Genomic DNA, 14886 nt, shown 5'->3' on the forward strand with positions numbered 1-14886 from the left:
TATAAGTTTAAAGGTTTGATGAGTTTACAGGGATCACACATTTCCTCGCTTTAAGTACAATATTATCGTAAAATTTAGGATGTGAAATACCATTTTAAATAAGTTTTCTACAGGTACAGCCAAATTTACTAATCAAATCTTTGTATCTATGAAAGAAAAAGTTTTAAATAATTTACAGTATCGAAATCCCTGACACAATAAATTCCCAGTGATGCGCATTGATTACGTTCTTTAAAATCTATCACCTCAGAACACACACGGGCAAACCGAACGAGTTGGGATATATAAACACCATATGATGGAGCCAAAGGCACATCGCCGTCTAAAAAAGGAAAATTAACCATAGTAAATGAAAAATCGTCTCTTTTGTCGTAAATTTAAGTATGTATTTTCCCGTTAAAAATTGAAATGTCTAAATCTGGAAAAGGACAACTGCTGCTGTTTATGTTAGATTAAGTTAAAGTAAGTCTTTTGGGGTAAATTTCGGAAGTATATTAAGAGCATGTATTTATTTGTAACTACTTACCGTTATTAGGAACATCACCAATCTCAACCACAATCTGATCTCTTTCTGTTGATCTTTTTCTACGTCTACGTTTATTTTGTTGTGCACTCACAATATTAACTACTCGAACTTTTGAGGGAGGAAGATCGAAAAATGCAGCAAGTAGTTCAACAATTCGTTCACCATAGAAATCATTTGCTGTCATTGCTGGGTACATAAAACTGACAATGATCTGTTTAGTGGTCACAATATTTATTGGGTCTGACCCTCTCAAAACAAAATAAAGAAGTCCAGAATCACGATCAAACCAGTTTGTTGCGGCTGGATCCTTTGTAGCATTTGGATGGTATGCAAATGGCTCGCCAACTGGTGGAGGACTTAATATGTAAGCATTGTCTATTCCAAATCTACCATTGACAGGCAATACAAGTTTCTCTTGGTAATACACATCCATTCGATATGGTTGGGAGTACCACACTGCAATACGGACAGCTTGTGAGTCATCTGCATTCAACAGGAAGTAGCGAGAAGATTGTGGAGATGTACTGGTAAAATACAATTCATAATTTTTGCCTGCAAAAATAGAAACAAAATAAATACAAACATAATTGTCATAACAAAACACTGTGCAAAATTTGTCCAACTTTTTGACAGGCATATAAAATTTAAAATCTTGCCTGTTTTACATTTATGCTCTATTCATACCATTGTAGACATTTTGAATGCTCGGCAACTTAATAAATATTAAGAAACTATAAATAAAAGCCCAAAATAATTATTTCAGCCAAGTTTTGATTACTCTTTGGGTTCAGAGAGGAAAATTCATATTTATAAAGACTTCAACATTGGATAATAGGATGGATAAAATATGAAGTTTTGCTCAATTAAAGTAGTGTTAAAGTTCTAACCTGTGGCAACAATGGCTTGAAATGTTGACAATCGTGATTTACAGGCATATCCTGAACACCATCCGTGATCCTGAGGTCCATTCATCAGGTCAATGACCCCATCACCATCACTATTATGTCCTAACAAGGCCACAGGGGAGAGTCGTCTGCTAGTGGAGTCGCTATCCATGCTTTCTATAACCATCATTTCATAATCGAACTCGCGACACACATAGGCATTCCAGTCACTTTCAAATACACAGTCGTCTTCACGAATTATACCTGAAATTGCACATCTTCACACTTTATTGGTAATTCTTATTGGTATAGTTATGCATAGACATTATTTTAAACTATTTGATCCCATGATTTGTATGTTTTCTATTTGAGGACATTAAATAACTTAGGGAGAAATTTGTATCATTTTGACCCCAATCAGACACACAATAAACTAAAAGAGAATCTACACAGAATAGTCCTCGTCAAAGTAATTCTGGCCAATAAAGTTTTTTCCTGTAAATATTTGCGTCATAAGTTAATTATACATTTTAATATATGAAAATAATAAACAATAAATACACATCAGTCCCAAAAGCTATTGAATGAATTGTCACAATCCATTTATAGAACTAATAAAGTACAATTCAGGAGTAAAAATCCTGTATATGAAGAATTGCCAACGTCAAATCCAAAATTGACAATGGGAAATCTTCAAATGCATTGCTTTTATCCCTATTCCAATGCAATACTCTTAAAATGATCCAAATTAATCATTTCAAATATCCTGTAAACATTGACAGCAATTGTGCAAAACTGTGACCAATGACTCTGAACCTCATCAATCATGTAATTGATGGCAGATATCATCCAATCAAAATTGTTGTTACAAACCAAATTGCATTAATCTTTAGAAAAGCATCATGATGAGAACTGCTTTGTCATCAATAGAAAAAAGGAAAACACTGAAAATGGTTTTAAAGATATCTTATATCTATTATAGATCTAACGTTACCTTTCATAGGAGCTAGAGTACTCATGGGAATTCTAGTTCCATTTAGCATGGTCAGCATTGTTTTAGGAACTCTGTAATCACCAAGTCCTCTTTGTGGATCACCTCCCCACTGCCACTCAGACTCTGGCAAGATTGTTCCTGGTGTCCCTGGTGTTCCTAAGAATGTCCCATCTAAATCTTTCAGAAAACCTTTCTTCAAACCATCACAGTCCATGTCTACACAGTCAGCTGGGTTAATCAATCTGAAAATTATGTTATAAAAATATTTTTTCTTTTCCAAAAGGCAATAACTTTATAAACAAATTATTATAACATTAATAATGCTGAAAAACTTTGAAATACACAAATAACTTTATTTCCAAGTTGTGTTCTGGTCATAGATGTTATTATGGAGATGTAGGTGAGTGGAGAGCTAGTTTTGCTCCAATCCAGTCCAAACATCCACAAATTTTGAATTGTCGAATTTCTCCTAACCATTGTACATAGAAGTAGCATAGAAAAAAAAAAGAGGAACTATTCTTGGATGATTTGAAATTACTATTGTATAGAGTCTGTATTCTGTAATACAGATAAATCAGTTCCAGACAAAGGTCAAACAATAACAGAAACATATATTTTATGTCTATGCTTAGCACTCTGAATTGTATTCTGACTTTAACCTACTATAGCCATTAGGACTTTGAAGTTATTTGATGAGCTCATTGTTCAATAAATTTGCATTTACTCTAGTTTAAGACAGAATAACAGAAATTTGTTATAAAATATATTTTGTGTCTATACTTAGAACTTTGATTTTGTATTCTGAATTTGACCTACCCTAGGTTAGGCCTGTGGAAATATATTTTGTGTTTCTGTTCCACATTCTGGAATTTGATGTTTGACGTCTCAACAGGATGTGCTCCATCATCATTTGAAGGATTGGTTGTAATTGCATTATCTCTACTGGAACAAGCTGTTGTGAAGTTTCTAAATTCAACATCTACAATAATATATCACATTTGTACTTTCATTATTATCAGTTAATTTGTAACAACTTTGTAATTATCAATTGTTTTCTATGGACCATTTGTTTATACATATTTTTAAATAACAATTTGAATGCTGATTCCACAAAACTTTTTCTCTTGACTTATTTACACACTTGTATAAATATATATACATACTGCAGAATCATTTATTTTTCGTGGGTACCAATTTTCGTGGATTAAGGAAAACTAACATGTTCTTGGATATTTAATTTTGTGGTTTAGTTGAAATCTGCTTACAAGTCAATAGAAAACTTGTTATTCATTTAACATTTAATTTTGGTGGTTTATCTGTTCCAACGAAAAACATGAAAATGATATCCATCGAATAATAATGAATCCACAGTATGTCATTTTTAAAAAAGTATCTCAATTTCTAAATTTAAAGTCTGATTAATTGCTCCTATCTTAGCACATATAGGCTTTAATGTGGTGATCTAAATTGAAATAAATTATAACAATATACTTACTCTGTATGGTAAGTAATCCTTGAATTGCCATAGGCGACTTAGATCCAGAGCTGAAAGTGGCAAACGGAATTCCTATTCTTTGTCCAAAGGGACCTTTTTTCAGAAGAGGTTCAATACCTTTCTCTGATTTATTAACTCTATCAATAGTACAATCAAACACTGGTGAGGTCCCTACAATGACAGAGTTATTTACAATGGCGGTTTTATCTGCATACTGATGTGATGTTGCAGAGGGTCCAGTAATTGTTATAGATATGCTGATTGGATTGTCTGCTAAAACAAGATTCTCAAATACTGCTGATACACCCCCACCGTAATACACACCATAATATCCACACTTTACCAGAATAAAGCCACAGATTCTATTACAATATTGAGCCTGAGTTGTTATTAGTCCGTACAAAGAGGAGCGTCCTATATTACCAGAGTACCATTCTGAAGATGACGCATTACAAGGTTGTGAAATGTCATATGCAGCCCTTTCTGATCCAGAGACCCGGTTATTTTCTAAAACTAAATCTGTAGCACCTGCTGCTGAAATGGCGCCTAATAGATCAGCTTCAATGTTTTGTGTCAGTGTTACAACATTTCTTCTTATAATTGTTCCATAAGAGTCAGTTATTATGGCTGAAATAAACAAGTAAACAATAATGAAAAAATATAAGAACTTTTAGGTCAACATTTACTAAGAGTATAACAATGTGTGTTTCAAAATACAAGACAAACCCTGATATTGAGCTGAGTGTTTTAGTCCCTATATATTCCGACTAGTATTTCTATAATTGCCTATAATTGGTTGAAAGAGAGTCAACATTAGAGAAATTATATCTAATTCAAAACTATTCATTACACAATACAGACTCCACAGACAAAACAAAAATTCATAATTTCTCTCTGGACATAAAACTTTGAATGAAAGATTATTTGTTTCAATATTTAATTCTTTTCTATATAATTTCAATATACTGTCAAACCTGCTTAAGAAACCAACTGTATAGAACAAAATCCTGTTTTGCAAGACCATTAACTTCAGGCCCTTCTTAATTGCATATCAAATAGGTTTTTTAAAAAGAGCACCTGTCTTATGAGACCACATTTTGCTCTCCCTTGAGTGGTCTCCTTAAACAGATATTACTGTATCCTGATTGTTACAATAGATTAAGTTCATTATCATAATTTACTACATAAAATAGTACCGGTAATTATATAAAATATTGAAAAGTGACATTCATGAAGAAGATCCTTCCTTACCATAAAAGTGACTTCCATGTATAACATTGTCCTCAATTGGCAAATACAAGGCATTAAATATTCCTATAGCTGGTGAAAATCCATTATGGAATGCACAGTTTCGTATATAGGATGGTCTTATATAATTGACCGGTCCTGAATCAACAAAAGATACAGCAAATCTAGGATCATACGCTTTTCTGTAATTTTTTCCATCTTGTCCCATATGGTAAAACTCTGTATTTGAGATTCGTGCATAACCTAAAAATCACAAGATTTTATATATATTATACAACACCTTTTAATACTGATGACATACAAATGTTAGTATTACATGTATAATGATAATTTTTAAAAAATTGCAAATAAAATCAATTTTCATAAATGATTGTCTTTTATCTTTAATCCTAGTCTTCCCTGCATTATATAATTTTACTATATGAATACAACTTAAGTAATGTAAATAAGATCTAAATTACAAACTTTTAAAGCACTACTGATGGAGGATATTCATTTATTTCATTATGACTTTACAAGATGGTATTCTTAAAATGGAAATAGAATATGCCTCTCAGGATTAACATTAACAAAGACAAGATGAACTCAAAGATCCAGGTCTCTCAACATCCTTGGCAAATACTCTCTTTTTATTCCTTAGTGCATCATACATTGTCAAGCTATTGACTAAATATCATACCATTGTGTTCAGTAGTACACAATAAAAGTGTGATTGAAATATTGGTTGAATAAGTGAAAGGCTGAACCTATGAATGAAAGGTTTGGCAGACAGACAAAGTGAATGCTTTATAGCCTCCACTTCTTTATTATTGTCTTATTGACATTTTTGCCATCTACTAGCAGTATCCAAGAAATAGTGATTTCTGTGAATAATAAAGACAATAACTGGGATAGTTTAAATGTTCAACGAGGAACACATTTTCTATAGGTATGCTGACTTTGGCATAGCCACAAAACCAAATATACCCAAAAATATAATCATTCCTCTATCCTTGATTATTGATATCTGTAAAGATAAATGAATCCACAAAACAGAAAAATAAACAGAAAAAGAGCTCCTTTTAAGGCAGGAGATGTGTTAACATATTTCTTATATGTAGTCCCTTATCAAGTTAAGATATGAAACTGTATTGTGCAAATTTGAAATGAACATTTGAGTTTTATACCTTTGCTAAACTCTGATTGTCCTACAATTAATCGTCCACCATATTTCTCTTCATATAAATCAGGATAATCTTCAGACTGTACTTTAACATTCCGTGTTAACAAGCCAACCTCAGCTGTAATATCCACACCATTTTCATTGTAGGCTGTAAAATATCATCAATACTTTTAAAACACATGATCCTCATTGTTATTATTCTATCAAATTTTTTGGTTTATGAAGATGTTATTTTATGTCAACTGTATGTTTTTTTAAGACAATCAATCTTTGTCACTACATTTTGAGATAATTTTCTATACGACAGCTTATCTGAGTTAAATATATTTAAAACATCAGTATGAATAATTAAACTAGAGGCTCTAAAGAGCCTGTGTCGCTCACCTTGGTCTATATGAATATTAAACAAAGGAAGCAGATGGATTCATGACAAAATTGTGTTTTGGTGATTGTGATGTGTTTGTTCATCTTACTTTACAAAACAGTCTTGCTGCTTACAATTATCTCTATCTATAATGAACTTGGCCCAGTAGTTTCAGTGGAAAATGTTAATAAAAATTTACAAATTTTATGAAAATTGTTAAAAATTGACTATAAAGGACAATAACTTCTAAATGCTTTGGTTTTTGAGTTATAAGCCAAAAACTGCATTTTAACCTTATGTTCTATTTTTAGCCGTGGCAGCCATCTTGATTTGATGGCCGGGTCTCCGGACACATTTTTTAAACTAGATACCCCAAAGATGATTGTGGCCAAGTTTAGATTAATTTGGCCCAGTAGTTTCAGAGGAGAAGATTTTTGTAAAAGATAACTAAGATTTGTGAAAAATGGTTAAAAATTGACTATAAAAGGCAATAACTCCTAAAGGGGTCAACTGCCCATTTGGGTCACGTTGACTTTTTTGCCAATCTTACTTTGATGAACATTATTTCTGTTTACAGTTTATCTCTATCTATAATAATATTCAAGATAATAACCAAAAACAGCAAAATTTCCTTAAAATTACCAATTCAGGGGCAGCAACCGAACAACGGTTTGTCCGATTCATCTGAAAATTTCAGGGCAGATAGATCTTGACCTGATAAACAATTTTACCAATGTCAGATTTGCTCTAAATGCTTTGGTTTTTGAGTTATAAGCCAAAAACTGCATTTTACCCTTATGTTCTACTTTTAGCCATGGTGGCCATCTTGGTTAGTTGGCCGGGTCACCGGACACATCTTTTAACCTAGATACCCCAATGATGATTGTGGCCAAGTTTTGTTTAATTTGGCCCAGTAGTTTCAGAGGAGAAGATTTTTGTAAAAGTTAATGACAGACGACAGACCCCGGACGCAAAGTGATGGGAAAAGCTCACTTGGCCCTTCGGGCCAGGTGAGCTAAAAAGAAGGTATAGCAATTATCTCCCTTGAAACAAGAATGTGTTCATAGTACACAAATGACACACTTCCACTATTATTTGCTATGTCCAATGGACCAGAAAATTGGGATAAAAACTGTAATTTGACATTAAAATCAGAAAGATCATTTCATAGGGAACATGTGAACAAGTTTCAAGTTGATTGCATTAAAAACTACCCTCACCAAAAACTTTAACCTGAAGCAGGACCGTCGGACAGATGAACATACGAACAAACGAACAAATGGACAAACAGACGGAAAAAAAATAATGCCCCACTGTGGGGCATAAAAAGTATGAATTAAATAAAAGGTGTTTATAGTGTAATAGGAAATATTTAAATTCATATGATATTTGATTACTTTTATAAAATTACAATAGATGTATCTTGTAACCTGACAGGAAAACACCTACAAACCTAAATGTCTATACTGTATGGTATCATTCAAGGTCAAATCTGTGATAACCTTGACAGGAAGACACATACAAACCTAAATGTCTATACTGTATGGTATCATTCAAGGTCAAATCTGTTATAACCTTGACAGGAAGACACCTACAAACCTAAATGTCTATACTGTATGGTATCATTCAAGGTCAATACTGTCATTCCATCTGACTCTTCAACATTTGTTATTTGGAAGGTTTCAGTCTCCCAGGCACTATACCCTGTTGGTGTTACAACTATTTCTTGTCCAACTTCCCAATCCACAACTGTATTTAGCTTGATAGTGCTGTCATCAGGGTAAGCTGTTATGTTGAGGGTTGTCCATGGCACATCTATCGGCTTTCCATGTAAATCTAATCCACCATAGACACCTATACGTACAAATTAAAATTCAATAAGAAGGTAGTACTTTTTTCTGCTTATAGTTAGAAATTCACCATTCAGACCAACAAATTATCTTTTATCTAAAATGAAATCATTTATTTACTATATTTATTAAGGCACACATCCTTACCTTTTAAGGAAGTTACATTCATCCATGACTGGGTTGAACAAACATCAATTACTGTTAATAGGTCTTTAAATTTTAAGTGTTTTATTCTTTTTCAATAAATTATTAACAAAAGCAGATTTTAATATTCAAACAATTGTTCTAGATTTTTTTTAAATTAGCTAATTTTATGTAGAAATGTATTCTATTTTCACAGACTTTTTATTTGAATGGAGAGATAAATAATCATTTTATGGAAACTTTAAAAACATACTTCACTAACTATTAAATACATACCAATGACTTTTGACCCGATATTATCTCCACCACTGGGAAGCTCATATGTTTCATCTGATGCATTTCCTCTCAGTGTTATAAGAAAATTGCCCATGAAAGGACTCTTTTCCCAACCCACAATAAGTCTTCCACCATATATAATGATACGTGTCACGTTTACAGTGAAATTCTTATAACCTTCAGTATAATTCGCATTGTCGAATTCCAGCACTCCACAGATAAACAATTCTCCCAATGGTGGTATCTCAATATCCGCTAGCACCCATGTACCTTAAGAATATATCATCTATTGTAAATATTTTAACATTTAAACAAACTAATTCATTATTAAATCAGCTATTTTCTAAATACAGTCATTTTCTTAAATATGATATAACAAGAATGTGTCCTCAGTACACGAATGCCCCACTCGCACTATCATTTTCCATGTTCAGTGGACCGTGAAATTGGGGTAAAAACTCTAATTTGGCATTAAAATTAGAAAGATCATATCATAGGGGACATGTGTACTAAGTTTGAAGTCGATTGGACTTAAACTTCATCAAAAACTACCTTGACCAAAAACTTTAACCTGAAGCGGGACAGACGGACGGACGAACGGACAGACGGACGGATGAACGAACAGACGGACGGACGCACAGACCAGAAAACATAATGCCCCTCTACTATCGTAGGTGGGGCATAAAAATAAGAAGATGTGGTATGATTGCCAATGAGACAACTCTACACAAGAGACCAAATGACTCAGAAATTAATAACTTTAGGTCACTGTACAGCTTTCAACAATGAGTAAAACCCATACTGTATAGTCAGTTGTAAAAGGCCCAAAAATGACAAATGTAGAACAATTCAAACAAGTAAAATGACAGCCTGATTCATATACAAAACAAGAATGTGTCCATAGTACACGGATGCCCCACTCCCACTATCATTTTCTATGTTCAGTGGACCGTGAAATTGGGTAAAAACTTTAATTTGGAATAAAAATTAGAAATATCATATCATAGGGAACATGTGTACTAAGTTTCAAGTTGATGTAACTTTAACTTCATCAAAAACTACCTTGACCAAAAACTTTAACCTGAATTTCGCACTATCATTTTCTATGTTCAGTGGACTATGAAATTGGGGTCAAAACTATAATTTGGCATTAAAATTAGAAAGATCATATCATGGGGAACATGTGTCCTAAGTTTGAAGTTGATTGGACTTCAACTTCATCAAAAACAACCTTGACCAAAAACTTTAACATGAAGCAAAGAGACGCACAGACGGACGAACGAACGGACGCACAGACCAGAAAACGTAATGCCCCTCTACTATCGTAGGTGGGGCATAATAATAAAAGGGATATAACATGATATACAGTAACAATGACAATCACTGAATTACAGGAACTTGACTTGGGACAGGCAAATACAGAATGTGGCGGTGTTTATAAAACAATTGGTGACAATAACTTCCCTGACCCGGGACAGTTGTGTATCGTTACAACACAAGAACAATATTTACAGCAAAGTTTTATGAAATAACACAAATTGAATATCTATTGGTATAATTTTGTTAATTGATAACATTTCAAAACCAAATACACATATTAAAGTAGAATATTTCTCAGAAACTCCTTTAACCCTTTAACCCCCAATCCCGCCTGTAGGCGTGATGGCGACAACCATTATTTGATGGCCCGTATGACCCTCCATACTTTTTTTAACTGCCCCAACTGAACTGTCATGATAGCAGGGACTTCAACCAAGCAGTTCATGGTCCATCAACTCTTCTCAGATGTCTGTTCATGAAAATTTGGCACTTTGAAAGCCGTTTAAGAGTTCAAAATCGGAAAAACATGAAAAGTAGCCAAAATCAGGTGGGGGTGGGCATCTTTTGATGGCCACTACGTAACTGGAAGTGACTGTTGGTAAAAACTATTATCATATATGCATGCATAGGTGGTATAGGAACACAACGAGGTATGATATGGCCAATAGGAATCGAGTCTGTAAAATCTAGGTCACCGTTTTGTCAAAAATCCATAAAAACGGACATTTAGGCAGACCTGACTTGACAATAATAATTCCCCAGCAAGACACTGAAGTCCAATATACTCCCAGCTAGCATGAATGGACTACTGTAACTATAGGGTAATACTTGAATGACAAAAAAACACAGTCTTGTCAGTGTTCACCTCTCAAGGTCGTTTTAAAATCGGAAAATAGACGGAAAATTAACATTTTTCACTGGGGGTGGGGTCAAACCCACGAGAAAATATTCCACCTACCACCCCACCCCCCACCCATGCCATCCGCCCCCCAATCCCAATAAGTAGTTTAATAGATGAGCATCAGTTACAGCATCAGGAGTTTGCTCATTTGCATATAATTTGCATATTTTCAAATTTTCGAAAATGCCTGATTTTCCAAAAATGTCTTGGGGGCGAATGAGTTAAATTCTTAAATTTTACTGCAGCACCTGAGATCATCCCAAGATTTTGGTGAGGTTTGTGTTGCTTAGTCTTTAGTTTTCTATATTGTGTCCTGTGTACTATTATTTGTCTGTTTGTATCTTTCTTTTTAGCCATTGCGTTGTCAGTTTATTTTTGATCTTTGAGTCTGAATTTCCCTCTGGTCTCTATTGCCCCTCTTTTTTACATGAATGTCTGTTTTTACAAACATTAACGTACCACATTCAATGGCCACATCTTCACCCTCCTGTGGAATGGTGTTATTAGGCCAAATTGTTGGATCAGACCATCTTTTAAGACCGAGTCCCCACCATGTCATGGCATCGTCCACACCCCCAAGTGTTGTATCGACTGGTGCCACTGTTTCTGGTTTGGGTGGCACAATACAATCCTTGAAATAACATTTGAAACATTGGAAGTTCAAATTATAATAATATCCAGCTGATGCTCCTCTTCCTTTCCTGGAAACTAAAAGGAAAATAAAAAAATTACACTTAATATTTAAATTACTGCCACTTTTATTTCTAAAATCTTAAAATCAAAACAGAAAAAAATGATCTCTCATTAATTGAAATAAACCTAATATACTTATAGTGTCAAAATTAACCAATTATCATTTCTGATGGAATTTTAAGAACATATTCTTTAAATCCTACAGTTTGTTCGTGAAATAAATGAATCTATGATTTTTAAAACTCTTGATCATTTACAATGTTATATATTGAAGGCTAACAATATTTATAAGCATATCTTTATATAATGACAGTGATCCATTTCCTACCATATAATCAATATTATATTTAAGTAAAGTGGACAAAATAGTTTATCTTATTAGTCTGTCTACTTGATAATCAGAGAATACTTCTAAAGCACACCCCTGATTATTTTGATTCAAATTTATTCTTGAAATAAATGAATCTATGATTTTTAATACACTTGACCATTTCCTTTATTATGTATTGCAAGGCTACCAAAATTGTAAGAAATAATCAATATACTATTTAGTTTTTTTGCAGGTTTTACGGTCAATTTCCAGTTGTATTGACCAATAATACTGTACCTAGGAAGCTGACGGCTCCAGTAGATTTGTCATAGTACCAGTCACCGTTTAAATGTTCATCTGGGTCAAGTGGCGTCTCTGTGCCGTTCTTTCTACATACTCTATCAAATACATACACACAGTCAGGGGTCCCACCAAGCTCAATGGTAAATATCAACCAATCATCAGCCTAAAAATAATCAAGAAAAACACTCGATTAGTCAGGGGTCCCACCAAGCTCAATGGTAAATATCAACCAATCATCAGCCTAAAAATAAGTACTTTTGCAGTTAAGTATAAGAAACTGTTTAGACACTATAGAAATATAGTTATACTCATATTAAATATATTTTATGACTAATCTATTCAAATTAAATGATGTAAATAAAAATTATACAAAAATAAAAAAAAGGTCAGTATAATTTGTTTGCTGTTAACAGGGGAGTTAATCAAAGCCCAATCTAAATGTGCAGAAAATAAATCTGTTTTGAATCATAAATTGAAACCTTTACTATTTTTTCATGTACAAATAAACTTACGTTGAACAATGTTAAGGTCCCACTAAAGCTAACATTGGTATTTAGTTTGGTGTTGTCGAAATGCATGGTATACTCCTCACGTGTAGAGATCATTATCATATAGCCTAATGGGTGAGTCACATACATCCTTACCCAGTCAATTGTTCTATTTCCATACTGATTTTCAAACCTAATTGGTCCCCTGTATTCTCCGCCACGTTGAAGGTTATTAAAAGATAATCTTAAAACATTAACAGTGCATAGGCTCATTGGTACACCAGCCGAAAAAAAATCAAAATCTGTACAGTTTGGAGGATGCATATCTGTAGTTGGTGCTATAATAGATCCTGGAATGTCTGTTCTGGCTGTCCCATCAATGTCCGTGAAAGAAGCCTCAAATTCAGCTATTGAAGCTCCATTTGTAGGGCCAACATTTGTAAATTTAAGGTTTTGAGTTTGGTAATGAAAACCTCCAGGTGCATTATGATCAGTTGGATGTTTTACTGATAAAGCCGTACAGCCACCATTAAAGTTTATAAATTCTGTCCCGTCCACCATAAATCCGAAATTGTCTGGTAATGAAATACCGCTGGCTGTACATCCACCAAGAATCGATGATGTTCCAACAATCACTCCATTTTTAAATAAGGCCCCATTTTGAGAATACCATTCTCCTTCAAGATGTGTAATTTCTTCATAACCAGCCTCACTATTGCTAACCAGTGTAAAGTTATGAAACTGTAGTGCCCCTGCCTTAACTGATTCAGCACCTTTTCTATTTCTCCAAGCATAGAAATTATCAAATACAGTTGGTAGTGGTGTTCCCGACCAACAACTGCCACCTGAACGAGGTGTATACGTTGTAAATATCCAAAAGCCATACCATCCAAAGGAGTGAGCAGAATTGTGGGAAAAGCTTCCTAATTTCTCTTTTTGTGGACAAACTGAACTAGTACTAGAGGGACCATCAGGGTGTGTATGCATACGATACCAAAATCCAAAGTGAGTTCCACCTACTGCTACATTATGTTCAACAAAGTTATTGGGGTGAGTTATCCAAAATGAGGCTGGAGTTATATCATCATTTACCAAGCTAGAACTCTCCCTAACAAATATCACTAAGTTATATAGTAGTCTGTTGCCAGTTTCTATTCCATCTTCTAAAAATACAGTTCCACCCTTTGTATTGTAGATGACATTGTTTTCTACAAGGGTGTTGTGACTTCCATGAATATTGACTCCACGGTTAAATGATTCATGAATAGAACATCCTTTTATGTATGTTGAAGACATGTCGCCTGCCAAATGCAGATGGAATGGATATCTTCCTAGTCGGAAGGCTTGCCCAACATGAGTAAACTCTACATATGAAACTCTCCCTATAGTTAGGTTTTTGTTTGGTTCTGGTGGATGAAACATAACTTGCAGACCAAATTCGTCACTTCCAATTTCTTCCCCGAAACGTCCTTGAAAACATGTCTGAGTGGCAAATTCTCCTAAGAGAGTAAAAAAGTATTGCAAATTTAATGCAAAACTGCAGAAGAATAAAAAAAGTTTTAAACTACAAGTATGAAAATCCACTATCTTACAACCTATTGATAACTATATTTGACATTGTGAAAAGTCATGTTTTTCTTGGACTGTGACATCTTTACACCAAATCCATTGGAAGTTGTATGTGTATTGATTGATAGGACTAAGTCTTAGCCACTTAATTTTTTATAAATTGTTATTGGCTTTTAACTAGCTTTCAGTATATACAAGTACTCTCATATACTTTGTATCAATTGTGTTTTTATGCGCTTTATACCAATCTAAAGAATTAAGCCCTTTTCAACTGCTTTTTATAGTTCGTTCTTAATAAGACATGTTGTACTGTTACACCTTTGTCCAGGTTAGAGAAAATAAATAAAATAGATTAAAAC

The 14886-nt window shown here is 33.7% G+C and overlaps 1 protein-coding gene across 1 annotated transcript in view; it reads right to left on the minus strand.

Annotated features, from left to right (window-relative positions):
- LOC139522932 (fibrocystin-L-like) overlaps positions 1 to 14886 on the minus strand; it is a 101980-nt gene that overhangs the window by 12605 nt on the left and 74489 nt on the right. The window contains exons 40-51 of the mRNA XM_071316580.1: positions 12983 to 14457; positions 12465 to 12633; positions 11624 to 11872; positions 8944 to 9213; positions 8273 to 8527; positions 6314 to 6457; positions 5151 to 5390; positions 3900 to 4526; positions 3221 to 3383; positions 2405 to 2646; positions 1414 to 1674; positions 527 to 1078 (exon numbers count right to left, since the gene is read on the minus strand). Of these exons, the coding sequence (XP_071172681.1) occupies positions 527 to 1078; positions 1414 to 1674; positions 2405 to 2646; positions 3221 to 3383; positions 3900 to 4526; positions 5151 to 5390; positions 6314 to 6457; positions 8273 to 8527; positions 8944 to 9213; positions 11624 to 11872; positions 12465 to 12633; positions 12983 to 14457 (4647 nt within the window). The remainder of the gene's footprint in view (positions 1 to 526; positions 1079 to 1413; positions 1675 to 2404; positions 2647 to 3220; positions 3384 to 3899; positions 4527 to 5150; positions 5391 to 6313; positions 6458 to 8272; positions 8528 to 8943; positions 9214 to 11623; positions 11873 to 12464; positions 12634 to 12982; positions 14458 to 14886) is intronic.

The sequence above is a fragment of the Mytilus edulis genome, chromosome 5 (genome assembly GCF_963676685.1).
Source record: "Mytilus edulis chromosome 5, xbMytEdul2.2, whole genome shotgun sequence".
NCBI classification, from domain to species: Eukaryota; Metazoa; Mollusca; class Bivalvia; order Mytilida; family Mytilidae; genus Mytilus; species Mytilus edulis.